At 43.1% G+C, this 14208-nt stretch overlaps 1 protein-coding gene across 1 annotated transcript; it reads right to left on the bottom strand.

The window, feature by feature from the left end:
* Positions 1-9865: 9865 nt before the first annotated feature.
* Positions 9866-10804, bottom strand: LOC142072310 (olfactory receptor 5AR1-like). The gene has a single exon (XM_075129003.1). The coding sequence runs from the start codon at positions 10802-10804 to the stop codon at positions 9866-9868; it is 939 nt and encodes a 312-aa protein (XP_074985104.1).
* Positions 10805-14208: the final 3404 nt, after the last annotated feature.

The following is a 14208-nucleotide window of genomic DNA, read 5'->3' as shown; positions in this document are numbered from 1 at the left end:
ACTAACATGGCTGTTACTCTGAAACCAGTTTCTCAATGGTCATCAGTACCCGCTGGTACTGATCACAGCTGGTCATTCCAGGTGTTCGATAAAATGTACATGCTGTGCAAATACAATGCAAGCAGGTTAATCATGCTACCTGCACAAACACTCCTATTCACTACTCCAAGCAACAACTAGTGACTTGTGTCTCTGCTGTGAGAGAAACAGGGCGAAAGTCATCTCTGTGTGAAGAGATTATTTGTTAGCTGAAGAAGGGGTGAGAGTAAAGGAGTGTCAATCTTTCCATCCTCTTTGAGCAAGGGGAGCTCTGTGGCTTGGCTTCTCCGTTTGGGGTAAAGTGGCTCATTGTGCTAATTAAGCGTTTTGGCATTTACTTGAGCCCTAGCTTCAGTGACTATTTAATAGACTATTTTTTCCAACACAGCAGGTCATTCTTTAGCTGAAGGGGTAGGAGTTGGGACTAAAGCTTTTAGTGCTGGAGGTCTGGAATTTAATACCTGTTGATCACCATGGTGTCTGCGTCTGGGCGTGTGTGACTGTAATTCAGGACCAGAGCACGTGCCTGCTGAGAAGAGAGAGAGAGATGTGGTGGTGTTTCCCCATTGACAAAACCTGCAAGTTTGGAGCATTTGAGAAGTTTTATACGGAGATTTGTGATCTGTGGGACAGGATTCCTTAAGCAACTGGGAATAACTGAGCTCAGATAGCCATAAAACCTAATTAATGCATTCAGTGAACTAAAGCCACCCTCAGTGTAATTGGTGCCCTGGGGATTAATTTGACCTACTGTTTCTCACTGTGTTATTAAATGATGCAATTTCTACCACAGTTACAGAGTATGAGGTTTGGGGTATATTTCATCCTGCTGTTTTCAGTGACAGCTGGGTACTGCGTAGAGTTGATCCACACAGGGTTTGGTTTTTTTGTGGAGACCAATTTTTTTTTTGCTAAACCTTAACATTTCATATCGGAAATACCATGGGGGTGCCTCAGATACCACACACCACCAATCTCTTCCCTGTAGGCCAGGCTTCCAGGCTTGACTACATCCCCCATGATTCATGATGTTCTCTTCTCTTGCTGAACTGCCCTGGAACATCACCAGAGTCCCACAGCCATGGTTCAGGGAGGAGGAGAGTTTGGCATGTTGATGGAAATCTTATAACTTTCAGGGAAAAGATAATTTCATGGAAAAAAGAGTTGACTGGAAAATCCAATTTCTCATCAAAAAAACTTCTCAAGAAGAGACTATTCTCTGTAAGTGCCCAATCAATAAACACTTAAGCTAACAATGAACTTTGAGAGACACCAATCCACATGTGAGCTTTCCTGGGAATGTGGCTTCGGCCTGTAAGGAACTGAGTCATGAATGGACATGTGACTTGCCCATGTGACTCCAAAACTCCATCTTGGAGCTGGATTCTCCCTCAGAGAGGGGAGGGGGTTTCCACTCACAAGAGAGAGACTGTATAAGCCCTTGGGGAAACCCCTCCATTTTGTCTTCAGCTGTCACAGAAGGTAGTCTTTCTACCCCAAGAAGATGCCTGAAAGAAACTGGAACAAAGGATAGTAATTACAGGGGTGTGATTGATTGCTGGACCCAGACTAGGAGGAAGTCTAGTCTGTAAAAGAGGCTTATTGCAACATCTCTGAGGGTGAGATTTATCTGCATTTAGTTTTTTAGTGTATTAGGTTTAGAGTTATGTGTTTTATTGTATTTTGCTTGGTAATTAATTTTGTTCTGTCTGTTATTACTTGGAACCACTTAAATCCTACTTTTTGTATTTAATAAAATCACTTTTTACTTATTAATTAACCCAGAGTATGTATTAATACCTGGCGGGGGCGGAAGGGGGCAAACAGCAGTGTGTATCTCTCTATCAGTGTTATAAAAGGCAAACAGTTTATGAGTTCATAGAATCATAGAATCATAGAATATCAGGGTTGGAAGGGACCCCTGAAGGTCATCTAGTCCAACCCCCTGCTCGAAGCAGGACCAATTCCCAGTTAAATCATCCCAGCCAGGGCTTTGTCAAGCCTGACCTTAAAAACCTCTAAGGAAGGAGATTCTACCACTTCCCTAGGTAACGCATTCCAGTGTTTCACCACCCTCTTAGTGAAAAAGTTTTTCCTAATATCCAATCTAAACCTCCCCCACAGCAACTTGAGACCATTACTCCTCGTTCTGTCATCTGCTACCATTGAGAACAGTCTAGAGCCATCCTCTTTGGAACCCCCTTTCAGGTAGTTGAAAGCAGCTATCAAATCCCCCCTCATTCTTCTCTTCTGCAGGCTAAACAATCCCAGCTCCCTCAGCCTCTCCTCATAAGTCATGTGTTCTAGACCCCTAATCATTTTTGTTGCCCTTCGCTGGACTCTCTCCAATTTATCCACATCCTTCTTGTAGTGTGGGGCCCAAAACTGGACACAGTACTCCAGATGAGGCCTCACCAATGTCGAATAGAGGGGAACGATCATGTCCCTCGATCTGCTCGCTATGCCCCTACTTATACATCCCAAAATGCCATTGGCCTTCTTGGCAACAAGAGCACACTGCTGACTCATATCCAGCTTCTCATCCACTGTCACCCCTAGGTCCTTTTCCGCAGAACTGCTGCCTAGCCATTCGGTCCCTAGTCTGTAGCGGTGCATTGGATTCTTCCATCCTAAGTGCAGGACCCTGCACTTATCCTTATTGAACCTCATCAGATTTCTTTTGGCCCAATCCTCCAATTTGTCTAGGTCCTTCTGTATCCTATCCCTCCCCTCCAGCGTATCTACCACTCCTCCCAGTTTAGTATCATCCGCAAATTTGCTGAGAGTGCAATCCACACCATCCTCCAGATCATTTATGAAGATATTGAACAAAACCGGCCCCAGGACCGACCCTTGGGGCACTCCACTTGATACCGGCTGCCAACTAGACATGGAGCCATGTCATGGAGACTGGCTGCCAACTAGACATGGAGCCAGTTTACCCTGTATAAGCTTTGTACAGAGTGAAACAGATTTATTTGGGGTTTGGACCCCATTGGGAGCTGGGTATCTGAGTGCTGGAGACAGTAGCACTTCTTAAGCTGTTTTCAGTGAAGCCTGAAGCTTGTGGGGGACGTGGTAGAGACGTGGATCTGGGTGTACATCAGGCAAGTGTGTCTGGCTCAAACAAGATAAGGTAGTTAAGTCCCAAGCTGTCAGGGGAAACAGGTTCAGAGGGAGACTCAGCACATCAGGTGACAGTCCCAAAGAGGTTTCTGAGACCCAACCATTCACAGTGGTGTAGTCAAGCAGGATCTGTGCACAGCTGATTGCTTTGATACACTGGTTGTGATTTTGCATTAGTTTTGGGTACTAGTGGTGGGTGAAGAACAGACAAAGTGGTTTCTGGTTTGTTATTTTCTGTTTCCTTATTTCAGGTAAGGGAAATAGGGACAGAAAAATAAGCAAAATAAGTAAGAGTGAAGATCAAAAGAATCTAGAACTGCAGAAATTGCAGGCTGCCCAGAAAGGCTGAACACTGGGCAATGGGAAAGTCTCTGTTAACTGAGAAGCCCCTGAGCTGAGTGCATCTCAGTTTCAGTGAACTGCAGAGGGGGTGTGGCCCAGCAAAAGAAAGCAGAAAAATGACTACCAGTGCGGCAGCTGCTAAGGTAGAGCTGGCCAGACTGGAAGCAGAAGAGAAGGCAAAGGGCCTGGAGTTATAACTGAAGCTCCAAGAAGCAGAGGCAAGTGAGCCCAGAGAAGGAAGTCCAGATAGAAGGTGAATGGGGGATTGGAGAGGCGCCCACCCAGCTGACCTGTTGGTAATTGAGGGGATCTTACAGATCCAAAGCGCTCAAAGCACACAAAGAATGTTATTCCTGGTATCCTTATAAAAAATAACACAGTCTCTTCAAGGCTGGTGGGAGAAAAACTCTGCACTTGGAAAGTTTCAAAAGAGGGAGGGGCCAAGGGCAGGCAGGGTTGCAGTGCCCCCTTTCCTTGCCAAAGCCTGAAACACACGCCTAAATTAAGAGCAAGACAGAAGAATCTGCATCAGAGCACCTACCAGGGTACACAAAGGAATTGGGAAATGCAATAGACACTAAACAAGCAATTTGTGTGTACAAAGCCTGTCCGCTGAAGATTTTCTGTTAATCTTGTGTCTTTTGCTACTTCATCTACGGGTCAAGACAAAGGAGATAATACTCGTGATAAACCCTTGAAAGATGTGGGACACAACTGTTTTGTGGAAAAAAACTTTTGTTCATGCTAGCGATGATGACAAGACAGTCCCCAAAGCATGTCACTTTTTGGCTTATACTGTAAAGAGGCTGGAAGCTTGGCATAGCATCAAAAGCATAAGAGGCCTACACTGTTGTGTGGAAGGGGAAACTGAGACACACTGCCTCATGGCCTTGGTGGATAAATGCCAAGACACCTACACTTTAACAGATATTGCTGTCTACCTTCAATTAGCAATTCTACATCCCAACCTCTTTTGAGACATCCGGGGACCAAGAACCCCAAACCTTGCTAGAAAACCTATGAATGACATCATACTTTTTAAAGGTACTAAAAAGGGGTGTGAACAGAAACAAACAGAGATTTTACATGCACTGCCTCCACCATGGACAGTGTCCAAGCCTCTGGCAGTATGTTCAGGAGGAGGACGTGACATAGCACCCCATAATGCTTTCTAGAAATATGCTTATGAGTGTAAATATGACAGAACTGGAATGTGGTTTATGCTAGATATGCCATGTAAGAAATATCTCTGCAAAGGTTATGATCCACTGCATATATTCATCCTATTTCCATGCATGTAACATTTTTGTATTTCAAGTTATGAATACTTGTTATGTACTTGTTTGATTTTAAGTAGCCTCAGTGAAGCAGTTGGTCAGCTTCTTGAGAAAAGGCTATTCTCTGTAAGTGCCCAATTGAGAAACACTTAAGCTAACAATGAACTTTGAGAGACGCCAATCCACATGTGAACTTTCCTGGGAATTTGGCGTCTGCCTGTAAGGAACTGAGTCATGAATGGACATGTGACTTTCCCATGTGACTCCAAAACTCCATCTTGGAGCTGGGTTCTCCATAGAAGAGGGGAAGGGATTTCCTCCCACGAGAGAGAGAATATATAAGCCCCAGGGGAAACCCCTCCATTTTGCCTTCATCTCGCACAAAAGATAGTTTCTCCACCCCAAGGAGATGCCGGAAAGGAACTGGAACAAAGGACAGTAACTATAGGGGTGTGAGTGATTGCTGGACTCAGATTAGGAGGAAGTCTAGTCAGTAAAAGAGGCTTATTGGAACATCTCTGAGGGTGAGCTATACCTTTATTTAATTTTTACTCTATTAGGCATAGACTTGCGTGTTTTATTTTATTTTTCTTGGTAATTTACTTTGCTCTCTGTGTTATTACTTGGAGCCACTTAAATCCTACCTTTTGTCTTTAATAAAATCACTTTTTCCCTAATTAATTAACCTAGAGTACGTATTAATACCTGGAGGGGCATATAGCTGTGCATATCTCTGTATCATTGTTATAGAGGGTGAACAAATTACGAGTTTTCCCTCTATAAGCTTTATGCAGAGTAAAGTGCATTTATGTGGGGTTTGGACCCCACTGGGAGCTGGGCATCTGAGTGTTAGAGAGAGGAACACGTCTTAAGCTTCGCCGTGGGCAGGGCAAGGGACACACACCTGCCTACCCTTGACATTCAGCTCCACTATACCCCCCACCACATGCAAACACATCGTGCCTGATGCACACCAAACACACACACACAGACAGAGTGCCCACTACACTCACACAGCCTGACACTGATCTCAGTCAGAATGCAGAATAATCTCTACGGGGAAGCTGGGACAGCTGGCATATTTCCAACTCTCCTGAACAAAAAGAACTGAAGGGGATTCTGCTTCCTGCAGGGAGATAGGACTAGATTTCCCAACTGGTCTTTTCCATCAGCAGCTTCTCTGATGCCTGGTTTATGCTTAAAAATTAGATTAACAGAGCTCCATCACACAGGGCTGGGAAACTTTTCACATGCTGTGTGAGGTAATTAGCTTGTACTGACCCTCAGTGTAATTCTTTCATTCACCATACTACTTCCTCTCGGAGACGTAGATTAACTACATTGAAGGAAAAGCCCTTCCATCAAAGTGGAAAGCATCTACACTATGGCGCTGCTGCGTATCATAGCTGAGTCAAAGTAATGGCTTTAGTACAGACATTCCCTGAATCAATGTGGGAGTTTTCTCCCCCCCATTAAAGCGATTTATCTCTCCTTTTCCTGTCACTGTTCTCCCTTCCTCGATAAAGCTCTTTCCTTCTTCTTTTAAGTATATATGTTCATAAAAGTGAAATTTTCTCCTCTAAGGATGATTCCTTACTTTCCTTCCCACAAATGGCCTCCTGTGATTTCAACTAAAGGCCAAAATGCTCTAAAACTGACTTATTTGCCCATGTCTTGGTGGTATCTCTTTGTTTTGCCTCTTTTCACTTACAATGAATTTAGGGTGGAAGCTATACCTTCTCAGAACCGTAAAAATCAGACTAAGAGTTGAACTTTTTCCTGTTTGCTAACCATACAAATGTTACCCTTAATACCTCTGCAGTTGCTTTCTGGGATGACTTTGAGATTTGCTCCCTGGAGCATCTTTGCTCCCGGGACTACAGGTGTGCACAATACATGCAATTAATGCTGTTGCCTTCCTTGTGAAAAGTAACACAGAGGGCCAGAGTATCCACGGGTCTGGATCTCTCTTTCTCCTGTGAGGGCTTTTTAATATGATAGAAAATGAGGTGACTGTATTCCACTTCATGTGTCGGTCACCTCTCCAAAAGTCTCTTTAAGTAATTTTCCAGTGTTGGGACAAAAAAGTATCTAGAAATGAAGGAATTTCTCCCAGACTGATCATAGAATCATAGACTTTAAGGTCAGAAGGGACCATTATGATCATCTAGTCTTACATCCTGCACAACGCAGGCCACAGAACCTCACCCACCCACTCCTGTAACAAACCTCTAACCTATGTTTGAGCTATTGAAGTCCTCAAATCGTGGTTGAAAGACTGAGGTGCAGAGAATCCTCCAGCAAGTGCTTCCACCATGCTGCAGAGGAAGGCGAAAAACCCTCAGGGCCTTTGCAGATCTGCCCTGGAGGAAAATTCCTTCCTGACCCCAAATATGGTAATCAGCTGAACCCTGAGCAATTGGGCAAGGTTCACCAGCCAGATACCCAGGAAAGAATTCACTGTAGTAACTCACATCCCACCCCATCTAACATCTCATCACAGGCCATTGGGCATATCTACCGCTAATAGTTGAAGATCAATTAATTGACAAAATTAAGCTATCCCATCATATCATCCCTTCCATAAATTTATCAAGATTAGGTTTGAAGCCAGATGCATCCAATGAAGTGAGCTGTAGCTCATGAAACTTATGCTCAAATAAATTGGTTAGTCTCTAAGGTGCCACAAGTACTCCTTTTCTTTTTGTGAATACAGACTAACACACTGCTACTCTGAAACCTTTCATAAGACAGGTTTTCCATTCCTCAGATCACCCTAGTACCCTTCTCTGTGCCTGCTCTAGTTTGAATTCATCTTTCTTAAACATGGGAGACGAGAACTGCACACAATATTCCAGATGAGGTCTCACCAGTGCCTTGTATAACGGTACTAACACCTCCTTATCACTAACAAAAATCTATAACAAAAATTCTTGTTATTAATCCCTAAATGCATGACCTTGCACTTTTCACTATTAAATTTATGAATAATTTATTGTAAAAAACAATGCCATTGGGGTTCACCTGAAATTATTCACAAATGTGTTAGAAAGTCTCCTAATAGCCTTGTCCCAAAACAATGTGTGTGGGGGAGGAGGATTTAGGTGCTGGTCACAAAGCAGCCACTGGTAGGAGGTGGTGATGCTCCCTCTCTTTGTAATTTTTAGCTCAATAGGTAGGGTGTTCACCTGTGAGGTGGGAGATCCAGGTTCAATTCCCCCTTCTGTCCAGTGCTGGGCAAAGATGTGCACTTGAGTTTCCTGTATTTCCAGAAAACATCCCAGCCCCTTATTGATGTACTATTCCTGTCTGGGTTGCTCTCAATCTCTATTTTCAAAGTTGTTCTACGGTGGAAAACTAATTAAAAAACCATTGGAACATGGTTCCACAAAGACACAAAGTTGAACATGTTGGCGCCCCGAACCACTTGTCTATAGAGTCATTTTCTCTTTCTGGCCCTGTGATTCTTCCCGTGTTTTATCCACAATGCAAGAGCTTCAACAGGAGAGACTGAGGCCATATCTACACAAATGGCTCAATTGGTACTACTGCAATAGATGAAATGGTGTTGATTGAGAAGGTCTGGGGAAGACATGCTAAGTCAGTGGGAGAGCTCTCACCTGTTGAAATCTGTACTCCACATCCCTCAGAGACTGTGTTCCAAAGTGGATATTGCTCAGGGCTGATTTAGACTAACGCTGTTGGATGATCTGTGTTACAGTACTTCAGTTACGTAACTCTCCCGTTGACATAGCATAGTGTGGACTTAGTCAACTTGAAGTAGCATAACTTAGATCAATTTACAGGAGTAGCGTAGACCAGTCCTGAAAATGATGCAGGACAGAACATAGCCCAGTCACCAGGATACTGTCCGGCAATGTGGGAGACCCACTTTCTCCCCATCAGAGAGAGGGAGGATTGACCGGAATCTCCCACTACCAATGGGAGTGATCTAATCACTGGGTTAAAGTCTACAAGGGAAACAGCACCATTACCGCCTCTTCCATTCCCATCACTTTTGTCAGTGTGGCCCTACATTGTCTTTGCTTTGACATCGAAAAGTATCCAGGAAGGAAAGGAAATGTTCCATTTCTGCTCATGATAAATAGTTCCTTCGACCCCACAGGACATTTCTGTCAATGTTTTCAATTTGCCAAACATTTAAGGAATTTTCAGATTTGGATCAGATTGAACTGAATTTGTTTCTGAATGTTTTATAACCACACACGAACCCAAAAAATCTGCTATTGTCCCAGCTCTATTCATTTCTCATTATCTGTAACCCAAGCTGTACAATTCCCAGAATCCCTATTCTTCAGAGTCCATAGGACTTACCCTCACAACTAAAAGTAAGACCTCATAGCTAACCTGCTGATGTGGTATAAACATCTCATGTCTGATATGACTTTTTCTTTCTGTATAATTTATGTCCTAGAGAAAACTCACCCTTTCCATTTTACTTTGTATTCAGTTCAGTGCAGCTTCTCACAGAGGATGCACACACACCATGTTCTCTTTTGGATATGTTACTCTTGTTCTTACTTGTTGTTTTGTTGCTCCCGTAACTTAAAATAAAGGCCATTTTGATGGAAATCACCTTTCTCCTCCACATGAATGGATACAAACCCGGCAACAATCTCTACAACAACCCCACAAAGGACATAAAGGGCTGCAGAGGATCAGGAGTGTGTACAAAACTCCCTTTGGTTCAGCCACAGAAACCACACACTTCATACTTGCAACTGCATATCGAAACTAAACCCAATACAAAGCAGAGGGAGAAATAGATTAGATGCCCTCCTCTTCTTTCCCAATAAATATAGATCTATGTTTTCAAAGCACAACACATATATTCACACATGTGAAACAGGTGCCCCCTGGAATATTGCTGGGAGAGTAGCTTAATAAAACCCTGATCTTAATTGGGGCCTACAGGCCTTGTTGGAAGACAAACAAATTAATAACAATAACAGTAATGAACAATACTATCATAGGATCTGTGAAATTACATTACAGTGGGCTGGGAATTGAATTCACCAGTTTCCACTCCCCATCACTCTTATGGTATTGAGTTAACAGATTCAAGAATTGGTTAGGAGTTTATTCATTACTTTCCTCAGGGCATCCTTCACTTCCGTGTTCCTCAGGCTGTAGATGAGGGGGTTCAACATGGGGATCACCAGTGTGTAAAACACTGAGGTTATTTTGTCCATGTCCATGGAATACCTGGAGGTGGGACGTAAATACATGAAGAGTTGGGTGCCATAAAATATTACCACCGCAGTCAAGTGGAAAGTGCAGGTGGAGAAGGCCTTTTGCTGGCCCTCGGCAGAGCGGATCTGCAGGATGGTGGAGATGATATAGAAATAGGAGAGAAAGACAGTCACAAAGCTGCTCACTAGAATACAGCCAATGAAGGCAAACATCACAATCTCATTGATGTGGGTGTCAGAGCAGGAGAGTGCCAGTAGTGGGGGAATGTCACAGAAGAAATGATTGATAATGTTGGAGCTGCAGAATGAAAGCCGAAATGTACAAAATGTGTGTATCATTGAATCCACCCCCCCCACAGCGTACACCCCAGCCACCAGCTGCTTACAAAGCTGCCTGGACATAGTGACCGTATAGAGCAGTGGGTTACAGATGGCCATATAACGGTCATATGCCATGACAGCCAGCAAGAGACACTCAATATCTGCAAAAGAGACAAAGAGATACATTTGCACAGCACAGGCAGTGTAAGAAATGCTTTTCCTCTCGGCAAAGAAATTCAGCAGCATCTTAGGGGAAATTATTGAGGAAATGCAGAGGTCACAGAAAGACAAATTCCTGAGGAAAAAGTACATGGGGGTGTGGAGTTGGGGATCAATCGTGATTAACAAGATCATCCCCCCATTCCCCACCAGGGTGATACCATAAATCAGTAGGAGCACCATAAACAGGGGGACCTGCAGCTCCAGATGATCTGTCAATCCTGAGAGAATGAACTCAGTTGCCTCTGAGTGATTTCCCTTTTCCATCTCCTCTGCACAGAGATCAGGCTGCTACAGAGATGTGGGCAGGTGGATGGTGCAGAAAACCTGTCCCTTCTCTGTAATGAAGTAAGTGAAGATAAATGGAGACCAGTTTCTTAATGGACATCAGTACCCACTCCAGGAAGGGCTTTGTCCACAGAGCCAGATGTTCACAGCTGGTCATTCCAGGTGTTTGATAAAATTCAGACACTGTGCAAACACAATAACACGCAGGTTAATCATGTCCCCCACACAAACACTCCTGTTCACTAATCCAAACAGAAAACAGTGACTTGTGACTCTACTGGGAAAGAATCAGCCTTAAGGGATTATTCCTTAGCTAAAGAAGGGGTGAATGTAAAGGAGTGTTAATCATTTTACTCTCTTTGGGTAAGGGGAGCTCTGCGGCTTGGCATGTTCATTTAGGGTAAAGTTGCTTCCTGTGCTAATTAAGCTTTTTGGGAAAGCCCTAGCTTCAGTGACTGTGTAATTGCCTATTTGTTTCCAACCAAAGGAGGTTGCTCCTTTTGCTGAAGGGGTCAGAGTTAGGGCTGAGGCTTTTGGTGCTGGAGGTCTGCTGATCCCCTTGGTGTCTGCTTGTTTGTGTGTGTGAGAATAATTCAGGACAATAGCACGTACCTGCTGGGAAGAGAGAGAGAGATATGGGTTGGTGTTTCCTCATAGTCAAAAAATGTAAGTTTGGCGCATTCAGGAAGCTTTAAACTAAGATGGGTGATCTGTGGGACACGATTCCTGAAGCAACTGGGAATACCTGAGCTCAGAGAGACACAACACCTAATTAATGCATTCATTGAACCAAAGCCACCCTCGGTGTAATTGGTGCTCTGGGGATTAATTAGAGCGACTCTTTCTTACTTTGTTATTAACTGATGCAATTTCTACCAGAGTTACAGAATATGAGGTTTGGGGTATATTTCATCCTGCTGTTTTCAGTGCAAGCTGGGTACTGCATAGAGCTGACCCACAAAGTGTGTTTTTTTTTCTGGAGACCAAAATCTTTTTGCTAAAAACTTAATATTTCGACTCGGAAATACCACGGATGTGCCTCTGATAACACACAGCACCAATCTCTTCCACGGGCCAGGCTCCCAGTCTATACTACATCCCCCATGATGCATGATGGTCTCTCCTCTTGCTGAACTGCCCTGGAACATCACCAGAGTCCCACAGCCATGGTTTAGGGAAGACGGGAGTTTGGTATTTTGATGGAAAGCTTAAAATTTCCAGTGAAAAGACAAGGAGTACTTGTGGCACCTTAGAGACTAACAAATTTATTAGAGCATAAGCTTTCCACAGCTACAGCTCACTTCATTGGATGCATCCAATGTGCCACAAGTACTCCTTTTCTTTTTATGGATACAGACTAACATGGCTGCTACTCTGAAACCAGTGACAAGACAATTTCTTGGAAAAAATAGTTAAATGGAAAATCCAATTTGAAATAAAAAAAAACTGCTTGAGAAAAATATTCAACCAGCTTTAGCAAGAAATTTGGAATCAAAGGAACTGAAAGTTAGATACAAGTGAAACATCTAAATTGTTTGCAGGTGTAGCTGATATCTTCTCAGTTATTCCTGATTTCAGAGTAACCTCATTGTCCTGGCCCCAGCAGGTGGAATGTAAAACCTGTAAGTCATGTAAGAGGACTGCAGATTATATAGCTATTTATAGGATGCCAATCACCAGAGTATCTTATGTCCTTCTGTTGATAGGTTTCTCCCCAAAGTAGGAAAGGTAGGTTCAGTAATTTGGCTTGATGGAGACCACCTGATGACCAGAGGAGCTCAGGAGGAGACCACAGCATGCTACAGAATTGTGCAGTTCACAAAACTATCCCTCTTGCATGCATATTATCTACACACAGAGCTCGGCTTTAAGATGCTAAATACGTCTACGAGTTAACTAAAAGTAGTCTTGCTGTCATCATAAATATTAATATCTTTGATACGGTATGTCAAAGTTCCTTCCCCACTTTGTACTCTAGCCTACAAATGTGGGGACCTGCATGAAACCCCCCTAAGCTTATTTTTACCAGCTTAGGTGAAAACTTCCCCAAGGTACAAACTATTTTACCCCTTGCCCTTGATTTTCCACTGCCACCACCAAACATTTCTCTGGGTTCCTGAGAAATACGTAGTTTGGAAATGTCTTTCCCCAAAAAAATTCTCTCAACCCTTGCACCTCACTTCCTGGGGAAGGTTTGGTAAAAATCCTCACCAATTTGCATAGGTGAACACAGACCCAAGCCCTTGGATCTTAGAATAATGAAAAAAAACATTCAGTTCTTGAAAAGAAACATTTTAATAGAAGAAACAGTAAAAAGAAAAAGATCATCTCTGTAAGATAAGGATGGTAAATACCTTACAGGGTAATTAGATTCAAAACATAGAGAATCCGTCTAGGCAAAACCTTAGGTTACAAAAAGACACACAGAGAGGAATAGTCATTCTATTCAGCACAACTTATTTTCTCAGCCATTTAAAAAAATCATAATCTAACACATATCTAGCTAGATTACTTAATCTGGCCAAGAGGGATTTAAAGGTGGTTAGCCTTCCCTTTATATTTATGACAAGGTATGTGAAGTTATAAGATTATACTGTGTCGTGTTATTAATACATGTTCCAAACTGAGGCTTGCTGTCATCGTAAATGTTATGATAAATGTTAATCTTTATATTTATGGCACGCTAGGGTGAAACGCTGGCTGGGATTTCTTTCTGGAGCTCTAGGAAAAACAGAATTAACACATGCACCTCTAAATATACTACCAAGTATATAAAGACTAACAATATTTTCCACATCTCAAGGACGATTTTAACTAGTTGATTCTGGGAAACTTTCATGGGAGAGTGCATCAGCCACTTTGTTAGAAGCTCCTGAGATGAGTTGGATGTCAAAATCAAAATCTTGGAGAGCTAAACTCCACTGAATAAGTATTTTTGTTATTTCCCATGGCGGTATGAAGCGACCGTAGCGCAGCATGGTCGGTTTGCAGGTGGAAACACCGTCCCCAAACATATGGGCGTAGCTTTTCCAGAGCATAGACAATGACGTAACATTCTATTTCACTGACTGACCAGTTGCTTTCCCTCTCAGACAGTTTTTTGCTGAGAAACATTACAGGATGGAATTCTTGATCAGGTCCTTTCTGCATTAAAACTGCTCCCACACCACGCTCGGACGCATCTGTGGTTTCTAGGAACGGTTTGTCAAAGTCTGGGGCCCTGAGTACAGGGTCAGACGTGAGTGTTGCTTTAAGCTGGTTAAAGGCCTTCTGACTCTCTTCGGTCCACTAAACGGCATTTAGCTGTTTCTTTTTGGTTAGGTCTGTCAGTGGGGCAGCGATTTGGCTGTATTGTGGTACAAATCGTCTGTAATAACCAGCCA

This window comes from Caretta caretta, chromosome 6 (genome assembly GCF_965140235.1).
Source record: "Caretta caretta isolate rCarCar2 chromosome 6, rCarCar1.hap1, whole genome shotgun sequence".
NCBI classification, from domain to species: domain Eukaryota; kingdom Metazoa; phylum Chordata; order Testudines; family Cheloniidae; genus Caretta; species Caretta caretta.
Note: the sequence above shows the minus strand (reverse complement) of the source record. Positions and strands in the feature narration are given on the sequence as shown.